At 35.9% G+C, this 14,170-nt stretch overlaps 1 protein-coding gene across 1 annotated transcript in view; it reads right to left on the bottom strand.

Moving 5' to 3' along the window:
- Positions 1 to 14,170, bottom strand: part of ADAMTS20 (ADAM metallopeptidase with thrombospondin type 1 motif 20) — a gene marked incomplete at both ends in the record, with an annotated part of 84,724 nt that overhangs the window by 47,999 nt on the left and 22,555 nt on the right. Inside the window, 7 exons of the mRNA XM_082279728.1 lie at positions 3,317 to 3,421; positions 4,720 to 4,861; positions 5,516 to 5,662; positions 6,758 to 6,863; positions 7,185 to 7,225; positions 8,030 to 8,154; positions 8,868 to 8,951. Of these exons, the coding sequence (XP_082135854.1) occupies positions 3,317 to 3,421; positions 4,720 to 4,861; positions 5,516 to 5,662; positions 6,758 to 6,863; positions 7,185 to 7,225; positions 8,030 to 8,154; positions 8,868 to 8,951 (750 nt within the window). The remainder of the gene's footprint in view (positions 1 to 3,316; positions 3,422 to 4,719; positions 4,862 to 5,515; positions 5,663 to 6,757; positions 6,864 to 7,184; positions 7,226 to 8,029; positions 8,155 to 8,867; positions 8,952 to 14,170) is intronic.

Raw genomic sequence — 14,170 nt, 5'->3', positions numbered from 1 at the left:
ACAAGGTAAAAGAAATGGATCTTGGAAAGACATCTAACTGAAGGTGTCACCATAGCATCTCAGGTCTTTATCCCTGTAGCATGGATTCTCAGATGAGTCTACATTTATTACTCAAATGACATTACCTACAAAACACACACTATTTGAATTTTTTCAATGTTTCAACTTTTTCTTGCAAAAAGTCTGCATACTTTAACTCTCCCTTGAACCTTCTAATTTTTCTGAAATTATAGCTCATAGAAAAATATTTCACAGAAATTCCAGTTTACAGAAAAAAAATATGGTTTGAGCCCATACTTTACACTGTTCTTACAGTTCAAAAGATCTGCTTCTGCTTTCCAGATGGTGAACATATTCCCTTATCACCCAACTGATAAAATCCACCTGATTTTTTTACACTTACTTTACACATATACACCTTAAATGATTTATTCTTTCAGATTCAGCATCTTCATGTATTACATTCATGAGGTAGTCAAGCTTTGCAATAATAGTTATCAATAAATGGGTAGTTACATACAACTGAAGAATAGCAAACATACTTCAGAATTAGACAGGCACTTCTTTTACTGTCCAAAGCAATTCTTTGCTGATCTGCATCCCCATTCTCAGTGGTCCCCGTAACCCTGTCTTTTATGCCAAAAGGACTAGGATGAAATCTTAATTTACTTGATAGCTATTCTAGAGATTTTTAGATGCTAGCTCAATATACTTTACATATCTACAGTGAATAGAATTGATTAACATGTCTCTAAAACACAAACAGATACATGCTTTCCAATCCAACTGTTACTTTTATCATGTGAATTCCTTCTTGCTGTTAGAGAGATTTTTCCAAACTACTGTGACATTTGGTTTTTTCAATGTTTAAGTAGCAAACTGCCATCATGCAGAACACTGGGATATCCCCAGGACATGGAAAAGTTTGGGTCAGAATCATACAGCTACCTCCTACCTCTCCATTCCAATGCTCAAGAAATCCACAGAATACAGGCATATTTCTATATTCCTCAAGAATCCAGGAAGGCTCAGAGTCCAACCCTTTGAAGTGCCTCAAAAAATAATTATAAACCACTCACACTTTATTGTGTATGTTTGCTGTTATTTTCATAGCAATAAAGACTTGTTCTGAGGATGCCGCTCCTAGCAGATAGGTGGTGTCAAAAACTTTTCTTCTTTGGAGGTGGGTTTTTTTTGACTCAGATGTGCTTCACTAACTCCAACTGTCAGAGCAGTCCATAGAGCAAGATCCACTAATTGACATTTGAAATCTGAGCTTAAAAAATTGATACTAAAATAACAAATGCTTTAAATGGATGTTTTCTGTATCCATCACAGCAATAATGTCGCAAGTGCCAAATAACATTGATTTAGCTTGCTGGCAAATATTAATTACAAGTAATAGCCACCATGTCTTATGCCCATTAACATCAGCACCAACTTGCAGTCTGAGCTTGAGAAAAGCTGCCCCTTAGTCAGGAACAGATGACAATTTGTCAGATTAATTAATTGCTCTTCTTCCTTACATCTTTCAGAGGTAATGACTGTAATTAGCTCTTTATTTCCTAGAGAAAAATGCTTCCACTGCACTAATTACATAAAATAGGTTTTTTGTATTCTTCTATAAAAGAAATCCTCTGATGTTGGCAAATTAGAGTCAATTTAACTGAATATTACACATGATGTTTGCATAAAAGATGAACTTCCTTTCTGATGAGTGACTGACTGAAAAATGGGTTAAACATTTCAACACCAACGGCATGCATAGGCTATAATCAAGCAAAACTTCCACTGCAGCCTTCAAGTCACTTTTTCTAATCTTGCAAGACAGAAAGAAGCTATTTGAGGCAGTTTACCCCCTACATTTGTTATCCATTAAGACACTATTTCAAATTCCTCACTAATATTGTCTTACTAAACACAGAATCTGTTAAGATTAAACGTTATTGGGGGAAATTTAGAAATAACTGAGTAAAACATAGCAGCCTATTATACAAAGAAATTAGAGTTTTTAATCATCTTTGAACATATAAAATTATAAAAAAAATTAACATGTCTCCCACAGCCCCTGAAGCTGCCAAAGCACACTACTATATAAAAGCAGCTCAATATAATAAACAACCCATACTTAAGATAATCACTGTCATACCTGAGCATGTAAGAAATCTCAAATATTTATTCTCACAATACCCTGACAAGAAGAAAACACTTCTGTTTGCTGGTAGTGCAGTAAGACATGAAGAAGCCAAATACTAGACCAGTAAAGAACTTACACACCTAATTTCTGGTCACTGTCCAAACTACATACAAATCTAAAACTAAAAGCCTCAAATCTTCACTGGAAACTCGATACAACTAGCCTGCACCACTACATCTGTTTCTATCAAGGTTCTGTAAGTGCCTTGACTATACCTACTAATTAGATATTCATGACCCTTATGGACAGCCCAAGAAAAGTTATATTGTCCAAGTTTAAAGATTAGGATCTGCATTCAAAGACTTGCAAATGAGGAAGCAGTGAGTGGCACCCTCATCACCCAAACAGTCTTTACTAAATAAACCAATGAGCAACACAACTTCCACTTCTTTTTTTTTAATCTGTCAAAGCATTCAATCCATACTTCAAGCAGCCAGGTAGTCTTACACATTAGGGTATAAGTGAGAAGAGAGCTCCTGTTTTTAGCACTGAACAGATCCAAGTACCCTGAATTATGTTACAATAGGCAAGAGAGAAAATGAACACAAGTTATGTGCAGTTAAGGCACTTCCTGGAGTGAGTGAAGAGGTACTGACACACATAGTCTTGTTTTCTCTGAAACAGATACAATGCAGATACAAATAACTACTGAGACCAGATGCTAATCCAAAAACTCTCTCTTTCCAAAAAAGCACACACCTGTACCTAAGTGACTCATACTTAATCTGTTCTGGTTCAATAAGCAGCCTCAACAAGACAAACTGGCAGAAACACACTTTAGAGATGTCATATTTCAGATAATCCAACTTTGGACACTACCAATCAGGAAAAAAACAACTTATTACACATGATCTGAACGTTTCAAACAGAAGGAAAGATGTCAACTTTCCCCTGACTCCTTTCACCTATTTTCAACCAGTGCGGTATCTGTAAACTTTAATAATTACTCTGAACAGACAAACTGTGGGTTTTTATGTCACAAGATTACAGAACTAAGAGAAACTGCAGGTCAAGTCACACAATCAGTATTCTACAGGCACAGTATTGCCACACAGCAAGCATTGATCTTTCGTACCTACATCCAAAACTGCAAGTACTGAGAAACAGAACAAGGCTTACCATTCCTACACCACAAACTGTTCCATCAGCCAAAGGCATGTGCTGAGTACGACAGCCCTTGTGAACACCTTCTGTACTTGTGCACCATAAGCGTTTGCACTGTTTCTAAAAAGAAAACCAGATTACTTTTGTTGCATCTGCAATATCATTTTAGACATTAGTTGTGATATTTGTATTTTCCCACACTGTGCAGGGCTTAGTGTTTGCTATTGTACTACTATTTTTCATAGATAAAACCCACAAAACCAAAGTAGATTTTGCTTAAGGCCAAGCAGGAATGTGGACTATCTGAAACTGATCCCATCAGATTAAAAGATAACTTCATTTTCTATTTCAGTAGAAAATTTAATATAAAAATATGTAAGAGGTTACATTAATACTATGCAGCACAGTTTCCATATAATCCCTCAGAAAAATACTCTTAAGTGAATTTAACAAGAATTAAATGCACTGACTAGAAAATTAAGCAGAAAACCTCATTTTCAAATTGCTAAAAGACTCTTAACAGACAACCCTTACGGATTACAAAATTTACAAAGCAGTCTTCAGTAACACCATCTTCAGGTCTTTGAAGCCCCCTTTATTTTTCCTTTAATGTTCTCATAAAGCCTGACTCCTCCAAAACAACATTTTACCTCACCAAAAAGCTCCACTTAATTCAGTCTGAATCTGAGCTTAAATGCTCTTCCTTAAACAGGTCCAAAAAGACATACAATACCCGTGGAGGAATTTCACAAGTTGGTCCAAAATCTAACTCTACATGACATCCTGACAGCAACAAATAAAGTCATAATGTTGTATTTGTGTTTATATTGCAATGGCCACATTAAGTTTTCAAAACACAACTTAAGTTTCAATATTAATCTAGTCAAGCTTTCTTTCCGTATCTCAGTTTTGTAGACAAAATATACACTCTGTCAGTCATGAAAATATTTTTTGACTCTGACAAAGTAGAGGGAATCTACATATTGGAACAAACATTCAGCAAAAATGTTTGAGATAGTTTATTTATTTTTAAATTATAAGTTACTAAAAAGTATTTAAAAAAGCAGAGAAGCAAGACCTGCTAATGTGAGACTGCTAATGACCTATAATGCGAAAACATTTGCAAGAAGTGTTGAAATAAATCCCTTTCAGTTGTTGCAGCAAACCTTAACTTATGCAGCTTTAGGTATTTTAAAGGAATTATCACTTTCAGAGATACAGAAATCAAAATGAATGCATCCTACTTTTTATTGCTATACATTTCTCACATGTGACATTGCAATGCTGTCTACTGAACTCTTCCCCTTCAAAACAATATAACCTGAAATTTTACTTATTTCAGGATAAAATTATTCCCAAACCAGTATTTTTCAGTTATTTTTTAGTATAGGTTAAGCACAACTTTGGTTTTAACTCACCAGGTAAGGGCATACTTGTGACCCAATACCAAACGTAAGCTCACACTGCTTGTTGACATCATACACTGACCCAGGCAGCTGAGAGGAAAGATCGTACGTTCCTCCACTAGGTTTGTCTAGGAGGCATTCACCATAACCAGTACTGTTGTAAAACAGGAACAAAATGTGAATAAATCACTCTTCATTGGGAACCTTCTCACTACTCACACAACATTCACAAGCATATCCCACTGGAGTTACGGGTTTGCATGACTACTTGCCTAAATAATGACTTTAATTGAAATTAATGAATAATGAAATGAACCAGGTCACTTGATTTTCCTTTTTTTTAATTTTGCATTTAGATCCACAAAACAAAGTTAAGTGGGGTTTTCTCTTATTTTTTAAAAAAATGAAAAAAAAAAAGGTACTGCCTGAATTATACCCATCACTTATTTTTTACACAAAAACATTAGAAAATAAACGGTGCGTATTCTAACTTACTAAAATAATCCTAAATGTATTTTCAGTAAACAATAAACACTACATTTTAAAAAAAATAAAAATCTTCTAAGCTTTGCATGTTCAGTGCAACTTTAATGAAGTCATAAATCACCGAAGAAGTTAAATACATGTATTTTTGGGGAGGACTGAGGCCCTGCAAGTACGTGCTTAAACCAAAGAACAACACAAAAACTATATAAAAAGCAATACCTTTAAAATACTTCTCAGAAATAAATGAAATTGGGAAGGAAAAAACAAAACAAACAAACCAAAAAACCCCCACTCTGAACCATAGCATTATATTGACACTCACTCAAGAAATTCAGTGATATATTTTTGACTGCATTTTGACCAGGTCCATGGACTTGTATGATAATTTAAAGTTGGAGCCATCACATGATATTGGTGTTTAATTCCAGATTCCTTACACTTAAAACTATCATCATGAGGCACATTAAACCTAAAAAGCAAAACAGATAAACTCCAAAACAAATTCAGCAATAATTAACTGAAACTCTCTTTGCTGTAGCAGCAAATGCTTGAGTTTTGAGTTTGAAAATGCCTTAAAATGTAATGGGACTCACTTAATACATCTATCTGACATTATGGCAATAGGTATCTTTAAAATGCCTTACATAATTATCTCCTTATCCAAATGCTCCTAGTTATATGGTGGTGGGTATAGGAAGAATTTTACAATTAATATAATTCTTCAGCTTACCAGAAAAATTCCAGTGTTTTAGGAGTATGCCACTTTAAAGGAACAACCCATCTCCTCAACTGAATATACAGGCCATGGCTGGTCTGTCCACAACATGCAACCCCAATAATCACATCATAACTCTTACTATTCAGTAACAAACACTACAGAGCACATCAATATCATACTTAATGCAACTAACACATCATCTTATTTTTATTATCTCAGTTCAAGTACCAAGACAATCAGCATGTGTCTAAGTGAACTTGCAGGCACATGAAAATGAACAAGCTAACTACTGAGCTCTGTAACGTCGTCGTTACCTACACTGTGGCATGCTCATGGAGCTAGAGTATAGCACCTTTCTGCCATCACTGATGAGGTATGCTTCATAAAATAAAATGCTGTCATCTCCTCTTATTTTTCAGTGTAATGTATTTCTCTTTGTGTTACTCTACTGTATTCTGAAAGGATCAAACACAAGGAAGAATATTTCTGTGTTATATTAACAATTGTCTTTTCTTAAAGGTAAATTCCTAACAGGGCTAGAATACAGCTGGAGTTAACAGGACTATGTTGCACTACCTAGGGTATGTCCCAGTGTCCCAACCAGTTCATATGGCAAAAGCACAGAATTAATCTCTTTGGACATTTTTCCTAAAATTCAGGATACCAACCAAGTTATAAAATTCACAATTTCTTTATCTGGCTCACTTCAAGGGGCAAAAATGATAATTCTTCTAAAAGAACATATCAGACTCCACCCTCTTACAAATGCAAAGCCCACTGCTGAAAATTGGTCATATTTAAAAGGAAGTTTAAAAAAAAATTACCTGCCAGGAAATAGGTACTTACACATGTCCAAGCTCATGTGCTATAGTAAAAGCAGCACTCAATCCATTTTCTTCACTTACAGAACAGCTGCGTAGTGGGTCACACATTGTACCTAGCTCTGCTAAACCTGCAAAATTGAATCCTTATATAAAAGCTTAAGAGAATGAATTTTCATGTATTGCCATGTATTAAAGTAAATACTATGGCACTCATGTTGAAAGTTGTGCCTCAAGTATGCAGCAAATTAACACAAAATGAACAACCACCTGGCACCAACATACATGCCAGGAGAGAACATCAGTAAGAAATGAGAAACCATTGTTTTTGTCTGTGGGGCTTGAATTTTCTATATATTTTCTGACTTTTGCTAACAGATTTTTCTCCCTACACTGATATTCTCATACATTTTCTGTTATAAAATCATACTGATGAAAAATGAATAACTCACCAAGAGTATCGCACTTCTCTCTAGCTCTGCAGATATCTTCCCTTGAAAGAAAAGATTGATTTCAAATCATTACAGCATATAAAAGAATGTTTTTAGAGTATTTCACTGTTGCTATACTAATTACAGCATTTGCAAATCTGATTCTCAATCTTTAATTGTACAATTTGTATTCTAGTGGAAGAAGTAATTTTAATTCACCAGACTAAGCACACAGTACTGCCTTTTATCCAGCATGCAAAGAACAAAAATTTATTATTTCTTTCTCTACCATGCAGAAGGTAGATCAAGTATGAAATGGTGCTGAAAAACATGCAGATTGCAGCATACTTGAAACTTGAACACTGGGTGGAAAACTTAGTGAAAAAGAAGAGTGAAAGAGAGACTATTCCAATGAATGAACATCAGAATACTCACTGAGGTGATTTGTGTACAGGAAGAAAACATACTAATATTTATATGCTTTTCATTTTAAGCTTTTGATAGTTCTAATTATATCAGGGCTGTCAGGAGCTGTCTGTCATCCTTCAGCTGACTCCATTACATATAATACTCTTCCCCCATCACACACATGTACTATAGACAAAGACTTAATTTCCTTGCAACAATTTCAGATCTAATTAATTTCTATAATCTTTAATGCAAGGATCAACAGATGCTTATCTATCAACATAGTAATGTCAGAGTTATTGCTCACATATTGATAATCAGTGGTTTGTGAAGGGCAAGATAGATTCCCTTACCTATGAACAGTGTCAGTGGAATGGTTAAAAGATGATATTGTAAAAACGAAACTGAAGCATTTGTCTCACCTAGCTAAGTAATTGTGGCTATATTAGATACTGTACCTAGTGATGAGAACAGCAGTATCATGATGAGAAGGGTGAGTATCATCCAAAATGTTTTGTGCTTGCTGCCATAAGCAAAAATTACGAAGAGTGGTAGCTGCATTAAAAGTGATAGCTGGTCCTTCCTAAGCAAGAAATGGCCAAAAAAATCAAATAAGGGCTTTAATACTCATGCACTTGCACTTACTGCATTGTCATTTGTGCTGCTAATTTGCAAAGTAATGACTTGTGTAGGGAAAGAAAGTCAGCAGGACTCCACATAAGAATTTCCTCAGCAGATTTGTTTGAAGGGTCAGATCTGAACTTAGCTACAAGTCATCAGTCATAAGAACCTGTTATTCTAAACAATGTATGTGAGCATTTATCATGTGTTAAATATTAGAAAAATACAGTGACAAGAAGTTTATGATAAATAAATATAAAACCCATGTCTTTGAAAAGCATGTACTTCTACAATCTTAAAATATTACAGCTGTTAGGGCTGAAAGCCTGCCATTGAAACGCTCTATAAAAATGGTCATTTTCCTGCCATGTTTCCATGAGCATAACCACACTTCTGCTAGTTCTGCCATAAGCTTTCATATACTGTCTGATTTATGTCAATATAGGTCAACTGGACATGCAAATAGAGAGACGGGAAAATAGAGTCATTAAGTACAGGTTCTGAAGTTAACATTGCATTTGACATTTTGTTTCCTATTTTAAAACAAAACTACATAGTTAAAGAAAATATTTTATATTTAAACTAGAAATAATTAAACTCTGTAATTGCAATGCAAATTAATGCATTTTGTTTCTTATGTAAGAATCAAATCTTTTAAATTTTTCTTTTTCTTACCTGTTCATTGTGAATTACAATTAATTTGACAATAATTATATTTATAAGATTTCCAATAGTTGAATCTTTATAGATTGCTGCAACCTAAAGAGAAAAAAAGAATATTAGAGCATTAAACTCACCTGGTAAACCATATCTCCTGTAATGAAACAAACAAACTACCAAAGAAAACTAAGCACTACACAGTAGGTATCTCATGCATCCAATTGTGCCTTCTACCCAAGGACATGGTGACAAAAAAAAGTTTCTCAGTTTTTAACACCTGAATAGCTTCAATTTTATATTCATTTCCAAACGACACTATGTTGAAATGCTAAGGTAAAAAGTACCCTTATTATACAGTTTACTGATAAAATAGTAAAAAAAAAAAAAAAAAAGTAATGTTACTGTGACTTGAGGTATAAGCTGGTTTATGTGAATGATTTGTAGAATCAATACCTGAATTATTAGAGAGTTGTAAAAAGCAGCTTTGAACAAGTAAGTTTTTACCTTGCTTTTAATGGAAGCTGGACTGAGGTGTAAAACTGTATTGAAAATACACGACACATACAAAGGTATCTTTCCTCCCTCATAAAATTTGCATTTATATACCCAACAGGCATTTTTAGACAAAGTCTTGCAGACAGATAGTAAAAATCATGAGTCAATTCTTTACACCAAAGTGAACTACTTTGAAAGCTATTCTTCATAAAAGCAATAAAAAAGTTTATACATTCTCAGTAACAGCTTCATATCTCATCCATATGAATTCTGGCTTAAAGCAGAAGTCAAATGACAGCCTTACATAAACAAGAGCTGCCACCAAACACAGAAGTACTGGCTTTCCTTCCTTCAAGCTTGTGCTAAGGCTGCAGGCTACAAAAGTGATCAAGGAACTGATCCAGATGCAAATTTTTTTTTTTTTAATCATGTTATACTGCTCAATATGATCTCATTTCTGGTACAGTCTCCAACATAAGTGCTGACAGAGGGAAAGGGGAAGAAGAACAGACTTCTTTCAAAAGTCTTTTGAGCCACTTGAACTAGCTCAAATTGCTTGTGAAACCACAGCCTTGCAGTATATAAATTCTATTTACCTGAGATCAAGTAATCCTGCTAAAACTTGGAACTGACAGAGCACTGGCTCCCAGCTCATGCCCTACCTTCCTCTAAACCGGAGAGAACACAATGTGCAGCACTGTCCCTCATTCTTTTGTTGACAAACAAGCTGGAAATAGAGGATTCAATAAGGGTAGGGAAGAAGACAGTTTCAGAACCCATGTGCAGAACACATTTCAGAGCAGTACAGCTATTTGCTTATTTCCACATGGACTCCTGTCTTGGTTACTAACCAGCACGTATCCAATTATTCTTCTGTGGGAATAAGGAACATCTCTCTCAAATACACACTGAAGAGCTGAATCCAGTGGGCATGGACAAAATCAAAATCCTTTATAAAAGAAAAGGTATCCAAAATACTCAAGCACAATTTAGGCAGACCTTGAGTGGAATAAACCACCATTTTTCTAATATCAAAATTACTTTACTACAATCAAGCTCATAACATGTTTTTATACTTTGAGATCCACTTAGATAAACTTAGAAAGGATATTTCTGGATATTTATCCTCCCCACAGTCAAAGTATGTTCCTGTAGGAACCACTGTCTTACAATAACATAGTTATCACATCCATCTCAGCTCATGTAACTAACAGTGAGCAATTTCCTTCAATGGTCAGCTGAGAAGGAGAAGGGATGAACTGTTCTGTAGACATGACTATCTAGAGATATGTATTTAAACATATTTTCATACAAGACAGTAAGAGCAGCTATTTCATTTCTTCATCCCTTTACTATGGAAGGAGACAAGATGTCTAATTTTCAGATGTATGAGGTTAAGGTAGATTAATTCCAGCCCAGCTCTTTCAAGTTTTATTTCTTTTTAGCAAAGAAGAAACAGCATATGGCATTCCAAACTCACGTCAGAGAGGAATCTGAAATGAGATCTGTGAGGATTTTTGGCATATTCCAAGGATTGGAAGACACTCGTTCCAAGGATTGATTCTCATACCATTTAAGCTGATATTAAGAGGCACTTACAACTGAGAATTTGTTACAGCATAAATCTGTACAAGAAGATGACATGTATAGAATGAACATAAACATCTTTCACTGGACATGGTTGTTGCTCTTGGCCTTGTAGACCATCATGAGATTCACACAGGCCCACTCCTCAATCCTGTCAAGGTCAGTCTGGATGGCATCCCTTCCCTCAAGCAACTCAACTGAATCACTGAGCTTGGTGTCATCTGCAAACTTGCTCAGGGTGCACACAATTCAGCGTCATTGACGAAGATATTAAAAAGTATTGGTTCCAATATGGACCCTTGAGGAACACCATTCATTACTGATTTCTGTTTGGACACTGAGCCATTGATAACTCTTTGGACTGGCCATCCATTCAATTCCTTATCCATCTAACAGTCCATGCATCAAACCCATATCTTTCCAATTTACTGGCCAGATTGTAGAGGGAGGCTGTATCAAAGGCTTTACAGATGACCAGGCAGAGCTCTTTCCTTGTCCCTGATGCAGTTACTCCATCACAGAATGCCACTAGATAAGTCAGGAACATCTCTTCATTAACTTGTAAATCAGTCTAGTTAATGTCTGGTTTTGTAACAGAAGCTCTGAAACTCAGGAAGCAGATGCATTTCACTGGCTGCAAGTAAAGAGCATGCAGGTCATCTGAGGTAGTGACACAGTGAATAAAAACCAATACAAGATTTGTCCAGTACTGTAAGGCTATATATCAGGTAGAATAGACAAAGGGATTAAGAATTGAATGGGAGACTTAACTAGGTTCAGCTAACACCAAGTACTACCTGAGTGCCTAAACTGTGACTTTCAACCTTCAGTGCAAAATTAGCCTCCCTCTACTATAGTAGAAAGAATTTCTGGGTGATTAGAATAATCCAGGCAAGGAGTTGAGGCTGGAGCCTTCTTGTAATTAAAACTTAGCAGTTCTTGTACATGGCAGTACTTCTACAATCAGGAACAAGAACTATTTATACTGTAATTGATGGGTGTTCCCTCATATACATTAATAGTTCCTTCAAAAAAGTCTTTTACTGCTGTGCAAGTGCTTTCTGTTGAGGTTATGCTGCTAACAAAATCTGGAAACATAGAGAAGGCAAAAAAACCAACACAAAACATAGAGCCAAGAGTCTTCCTTCCTGCCTGTTGACACAATGTCCACTTAAAAGACTGGAGCAAAAGTGTATCTTCAAAACCCAAAACCAGTTACTCATACCTCAGAGGAAATTCATTAGACTGAGTAAGTATATGAGAGAAGAATATCACATTGCATGCTGGAAAAGAATCTGTGGCAGGACTTTCAACACCGTATCTATGCTCCATCTGAATTATCTACTGGTTATCTCTCTGGAGAATAGCTGAGGATTGAAATGATGTCATGTAGATGCCAGAGGTCAGCAGCTCCTGCCAAAATCTGAAACATACCTGTTTCCACTGTGAGAAGAAGCAAGCTCATGCTAAATGTAAAATAACACTGCTTTCATTAACCCTATGTGTGAGTCAAAGTACGGATCCTTTGCCTCATGAGCACTTTCATGACCTCCAAACACTTAGTTATCACCACTACTTTCAAAAGATCAAACAGCAAGACTCTATGCTGATAACAAGATGCCCTTAGCAGCAAAGTTCAGTATATTCTCAGCCTGGTTTAACACATGAAGAGAAAAATCCTGAGAGCAGATAACCACAAAACAAACTTGAAGATTAACATAAGGAACTGGGCAGATTAAAATAATCCACTGAGACTTGAAATGACAAAATGACACATGGAACTATCAAAGATCTGGAATATAAGATTCTTATTTTTCGTGAAAAAAAATTAAGAGCTAAGTATTCCCTGGTCCTGTATTCTAAGGATACCTCTCTCAATCATCTCTTATTGGAAGCATTCATGAAAAAGGATGATGAAATGGGATAGGAATTTAATAGAATACACCATTTCTTTACAATTTCCAGATCTACTTGCTTTACAGTCATGTAAATATAGGCTTCAGAGGAGTAGGAGGTAATAGCCAAAGCAAAGTGAAATTAGTTTCAAGAGATTTTTCAAACTCTTAAACCCAGCCTCCACACTAGAGTACAGCAACAAAGAATGGGAAAAAAAATATAAATGAAACTAGTGACACTTCAGTGGAAGGATAGCAGCTTTTATTTTCATGCAATTTTCAAAGATTAAGTCAGACCTTGTTATCTCCACAACTGTGGCTGCCAGTTGACTGGAATCAACTTGGTCACAAAGAGTTTCTCCTGACATGCCTGTTGCAACTGTCCATTAAAGTGTGACTGTGAATGGTGGCAAAACGCTCTGTTTAGAAAAGGTGCTAATACACAAGCAAGTACACCTACAGGCTGGAAGGTAAGTAAATGATATATCCAAATCCAATTGGATGTATCTTGTTCAGCTCCTTTTTTCCCTTCCTTTTTTCCCCCTAAAGATTGTATCACAAGACCTCTTTTTCTTTCCTCTTGTCTGTTACACACAACCATGGTACCAAGAAAATGCATTCATATCCCCTGAAAGAAACATGGTATCACTTCATAGCTTGTATGTCTTTTGCAGGCTCCAAAATCTCTGAGGTATCACTGTAGTGCTGTAAGCATGTGAGACATCCAGGGATCTGGGAGATTTCTCCTTCACCTTTTCCAGTGTCATACCAATACTATCATATATTTCCTAAGATCCAAAAATTGTCTGAAGTCATGAGATATATGAGCAGTTACTTCTTCAGTGAAAGAGAAAGAGCTATGTTATTTCTGTTGGTTCTATTCCTACTCTGTTGCATGCATATTTCTGTACAAAAATGGCTTCCATGAGTGGATCCTAGTGGCAGCAGACACTTCTCATGCAAACTTGCACAAGTATATCTATGACTCAGACTTACCATTTTTTTCCCTTGTAAGTTTTAGGTCATCTGCTGTCCCCTCACCCAAGTCCTCTTCAATCTATTATCCCCTGAGTTAACCAAGCAGAGGTTCCACATGACACCTAGAGGAGTGCTTTAGTGGAGGCAAAAGGAAAGAATACATCCCTTTTAAAGGCTGAGTTGCCTTTTGTGTTTGTTTTGGCTGGGGTAGAACTGGTATGGGGCTGTACTTTAGATATGTGCTGAACACAGGGTTGATAATACAGAGATGTTTTTGTTATTGCTGAGCACAGCTTACACAGAGCCAAGGCCTTTTCTGCTTCTCCTATTAGCACTCTGGCGAGGAGACTGGGGGTGCCTAAG

The sequence above is a fragment of the Coloeus monedula genome (assembly GCF_965178545.1).
Source record: "Coloeus monedula genome assembly, chromosome: 4".
NCBI lineage: Eukaryota > Metazoa > Chordata > Aves > Passeriformes > Corvidae > Coloeus > Coloeus monedula.
This window is presented reverse-complemented; position numbering and strand designations above follow the sequence as displayed.